This window comes from Grus americana, chromosome 9, assembly GCF_028858705.1.
Source record: "Grus americana isolate bGruAme1 chromosome 9, bGruAme1.mat, whole genome shotgun sequence".
NCBI classification, from domain to species: Eukaryota; Metazoa; Chordata; class Aves; order Gruiformes; family Gruidae; genus Grus; species Grus americana.
In genome coordinates, this window is record NC_072860.1 from 26,524,022 (window position 1) to 26,529,064 (window position 5,043).

Below are 5,043 nucleotides of genomic sequence, written 5' to 3' on the forward strand. Positions count from 1 at the left end.
TGTTCCACCCACAGGCTTGGCACCGAACATTACACTTCCATAAATACTGTTTGCGCATTATCAAGCTGATAAAAGCCAGCATGTATTTGTACAGAGCTTCTACTTGCTTTTCATAGCGCAAAGCTGGTTCTTCCCCTTCCTCTTCCTTACTCTTTGTGCTTCATCTCACGGAGAAGACAGACATCTTGCTGACAAATACCAGCTTCATGGAAGACGGTGAATTCCAGCTTTAAAGGCTTACTGGAAAATACCACGGCACCAATGGGCCTCCAGCACACCAAACACTCCAAAGTCAAGCAAGCTAATATACTGATGTTAGGACTTGATTCTGCAGGAAAATCTACACTGTTGTACAAGTTCAAGTATAACGATGTTTTTCTAACAATTCCAACAATTGGCTTTAATGTTGATATGATTGAAATCGGGAAGGATTTTACATTGACCTTTTGGGATGTTGGAGGACAACAGAAAATGAGACAGGTTTGGTGCAATTTCCTGGAAAACGTAGATGGACTGCTGTATGTTGTGGACAGCTCTGATAAGTGGCGTCTGGAAGAATCAAAGAAAGAATTTGAACTCATTTTAAAGAATGAATTTATAAAAAGCGTACCAGTCGTCGTGCTGGCGAATAAGCAGGATTTGCCCGGAGCTTTGAACGCTGAGGAAATAACCAGGAGGTTCAAGATGAAGAAGTACTGCAGTGACAGAAATTGGTACGTACAGCCCTGTTGTGCTATCACAGGAGAAGGTTTGTCAGAAGCTCTCCAAAGACTAACCACATTTGCAAAACAATACAGCAGATCAAAGGAGACTTCTACAATCTTTAAGGAAATAGAAACACTTTGAGAATTTCTATCATCAAATTCTGGTGAACTTTAATCAACATATTTTGTTGGACAGACTAAATCTGAAAATACCAGATTCTGAAGAACTCTTATAAGTAAATATTTATAAAGAACTGCGACACTATTAAATGATATTGTTACACCCGCAGATGCTTCTGAGATATTACTCTGCAGTATTTTATTAGTGATCACATACTTGGGGTTATTAGCTCAGAAGTGTGGCTGTTGAAAGATGAAAAAGGTGGAGTTGAGCTCCTGAATTTTAGCAAGTGGAAACAAAATAGGTGAGCAGTGCTTAAAATGCTTAAATCAAGTATGTTGTCAAGATGTAAAATAGCCAAGTTGTTTGCTCAGCAAGAAAAGCGCAAGAGAAAATATTTCATAATAAATGCTCCACAGATGTATTTCTCATATAAAAATATAGTTGGTTTAGAGCTTAAACTCTTAGTTATGTACAAGAGAACCTATGAATCTGAAACAGCTGCTGGATATTAGTGCATTCTAGAGCTGATTGCTCCAAAAAGATTTTAACAGACAGGATCTGCTCCTCATCATGCCACAGACAAAACTGGGATCCAGTGCTGCGTGTAGGGTGTAGGTCTGCTGTCTCTCTGTTATGGATTTCCACGTACCGATGTCTTTGTTTCTGCGCTGTTGGATTGCTATCCTTAGCCGAGAGCAGAGCGATGGAAGCCAGTGTGGGGTCGGTCCAGTGAAGCGCTGATCCCCAGTGGTTTTGGGGTGGGGGATAAAGGGGGGAGAAATGGGGGGATTGGCTCCTCAGTCATTTTTTAATAGAACTTTATGGATCCTGTCCTGCTTGTACTGAAGCCACCTGAAATTTTGTTACTGATAAATTTAGGTTTCATTAAATTTGACATAAGTGGCACAAAATTGCTAATCCTGTTGCTACAGTTTGTAGAAAAAAACTCCAAATGAAATTTCTGTTTAGATTTCCTGATTGATGGAGTGAATTAGTATTCTGAATGCCATTAAAGCAAGGAAGGTTTAATAACTAGGAGTCTAATTGTACTGCATCAACCATGAAAACAATTTAAACACTGAGGCTGAAAAGTTAATAGGGCTTGCTCTTTTAAAAAGCAAGAGAAAAAAGACCACCTAATTATTGGCTATATAGTCCCAGAAAATCCAGCCCAACTATTTCTGCCTTCTTGAGCAATGTCTGCAGAGGTAGGATGCTCCAGTGGTTAGGATGCTTGCTTAGACAGCTGGGGTTTTTTTTCCTACATCTACCACAATCTTTGACCATGGGGAAGTCATTTAATCACTCTGTGCCTCAACAGTCCCTTGGCAAAATGAACTTCCCAGTTACGCGCTCTGAAAAAACTGTGGCAAGGGTCGGCTTGTGAGCCTTTCTGTTGTGACAAAATGATTATGCCAAGTAATTCACGTAAGAAATTTACATTTAGTCCTTACTAATAAACAGGCAGGAATTTCAAGTTATAGAAGGGTGAAGCAGCAAGAAAACCACCCAGACGTACCCTGTTGTCTCATGCATATATTATTCAAAGACAAAAATCATCCGGTGAATTTGCTGAAATAGTAAACAACGGAAGGTTTCTCAACAGAAGCTGTTATTAATACTGACAGTAATTACTATAGGCTAAATCCTGAGTCACGTTGAGACTACATTTCTAAAAGGAGAGCAAGCGTTTAGACTTGTCATTGCCTGGTCTGATGATTTAGGCTCAATATAAAATATCTTCTGTCCCAAGAAAGATTTTTTAAAGCCTACAGCAATGGGACCATTATTATTTTTCTAAACCAAACAATTCAATGTTAAAAAATTTAATATTTAAGATCAATATATTTATAAACATTTGCATGTCTAGGTTACATATTGAATTCTCCCACTAGTTTAATCTAATCATATGCCTATTATAAATCTGAATCTAGTTCGCTGGCCTCAGGACTTCCTCAGGGAGAAATACTCCTTGAGAGATTTAATGAGAGTGTACCAGGGTCTCTAATTAGACAAGAAGCAAGTTTTGAAGGGAGAAATAAAGTAGTATAATAGACCAGCTCATATAGCTGAAAAAGAGAATAAGCTTTCAGGCACACAGTCCCTTCTCCAGGTTATCAAATTAGGTTAAATGAAACTCACATTGACTTGAAGAAAATCTTTTACATTATGCTTCAAAGGAAATAAACTCTATTCCATTCACTTTGTAGAACATCAAGTATTTAAAAATTGATTTTTCTAAGAGCTTGGTTTCCTAAAGATGTGAAGCCGTTTTATCTGCCCATGGAGACCCCTACCTTTTTGAATAATTTTTGAGCTTTAAAACAAATATCAATCAAGTTAGATAGAGGCGCATGTTCTCAAAGGAATTATAGGCCTGAAAGTTTAATTAAAAAAATCAGCGAGGTAGAGAAAAGTGACCATACCGGTGCCCCCAGTGAAGGCAAGGCTGATAAGGTACAAAAGACTAATCCCCTAGGAGATAAATGTTCCATTTTAGCCACAAGAGAGCCTACAGGAGGACATAAATCCACAGAGCCCAGGCTTAATTAGTTCCTCTGCTCCTGGAGCTAGTTGGTCTTTTTCTATACAGTATGAGTAAATAGTCTGCTTGGGGGGCTTTTTTTAGGATGAGGAGACAGAGGATATAGAATCCACTGCTTAAAACTTCCTTTCTACATGTGGAGTAAAGAATCTCCCTGACTACTTGGTATGTTTTGGGAAGGATCCCTGAAAAAGCGTACTATGTGGGCAGGAAGGTGCATGTTACAGCTTCATCTTGCTAATGGAGAGTTTTAGATCTTTTGTCTGCTTGGCTGAACTGTGTAATGAGCAGAATTGTCTTTATGTTTCAGAGCACAACAAAGTAGAATTCTACTTCTGCTAAAAATACAATCCATAGTATCATAAGCATAATTTATTCCTGGACAAATTTTGGTTTATTTTATTATTTAGAATTTAAACAGGTTACTTACTAAAAACAATTTTAGAAGTTTTGAAGGGTTCAGGGTGCTTTGAGAAGGCAAGAAATCAGAATCTGAAGAGTGTTGTCCCTCTTGGCAGCAGAATCAAAGTCTATAAGTTGAAAAGTTTGCAGGGGATGAAAGGCCTTAAAGAGTTGGTTCCAATCAGCTGTTGATACTGCTTCAGCTTTTGGAACTTTTTTCATCAGCTATCCTAATAAATCACACCCTGATCACCCTGGTGTTTCTTGCATTTTTTATTGATGCATACTGGCAATTTTGTGCAACTGCAATGAAGTAGCACAAGCATTACAACTATATTGTACCTAAAGTGTACAAGCCCTCCAGTGTCTGCTACTATTTCTTACACAAAGTTTGCTGTACCTGTTCGTTTCTGCTGACAGAAATAAACAGTACCTATGTGATGATGTGAAACACAAAGGGTAGGATCTGTGAAACCTGAGGCATGCTGCATCCTGTGCCTTCTCAAGATTACCCACTGGGATGTGTTTGGATGTGACAATTTAAAAGCTGACAAATCCAGAGTATGGGGAACTGTCCTTTTGACCATTCATTGATAAGATTACTGCAGTATAAAATCACGATGAGCTTTCTGAGGTTTGAAATAGCTGTCATAGAGCTCTCTGAACATAGTTCTAGTGGGATGAAATGCTATTTTGCGGGCAGGTGTGAGGTTGCATAAAAAAACATTGTAAATTTGGATAGTAGCACTCCCTCCTCCTTTGCTTGGGAGACAACTCTCCCAGTAATTGAATCCTCTGCAGAATCAAAGGGAAGTGTAGTGTATAGGGAATGCAGGACAAGGCTTTTTCAATATCACATAATTTAGAGCTGGAGTTCCATCTCCTCCTCATTTCTGACAAGCTCACTGAAACAACCAAAGGAAAGACTTTTCATATATCAAACATGTTCTAAGCCTACTACATAGGAAGACAACACTTTGAAGCACTGTATGCATATTTCACTGCATAAAGCCGTCTCTCTTCCCTAAGTAAATCACCCATGCTGAGTTCTGCGCTGCTACAATTACACTTCTTCCACTTATAATTAGCTCAAGTATTCCTGTTCAGCACAGGCATAAGGATTCTGGACGTCTGTCTCATCAGATCACACAGGCTAGATGATACAAGTCTCTGTAATTTTGGATGTAAACTCTTGAGGGTGGAGGCCCTACTTACAAAGCACACACCATTGTACACTCCAGGTACAATTTGCAAATGTAAATTCATAA

General features: G+C 38.7%; 1 protein-coding gene across 1 annotated transcript; it reads left to right on the top strand.

Annotated features, from left to right (window-relative positions):
* Positions 1–911, top strand: ARL14 (ADP ribosylation factor like GTPase 14). Its single transcript, XM_054835418.1, has one exon. The coding sequence runs from the start codon at positions 262–264 to the stop codon at positions 844–846; it is 585 nt and encodes a 194-aa protein (XP_054691393.1). The 5' UTR covers positions 1–261; the 3' UTR covers positions 847–911.
* The last annotated feature ends 4,132 nt before the right edge of the window (positions 912–5,043 follow it).

What these genes read in the sequence shown, in the direction of transcription:
- ARL14 (XM_054835418.1), top strand. Translation starts at nt 262, where the DNA reads ATGGGCCTCCAGCACACCAAACACTCCAAAGTCAAGCAAGCTAATATA.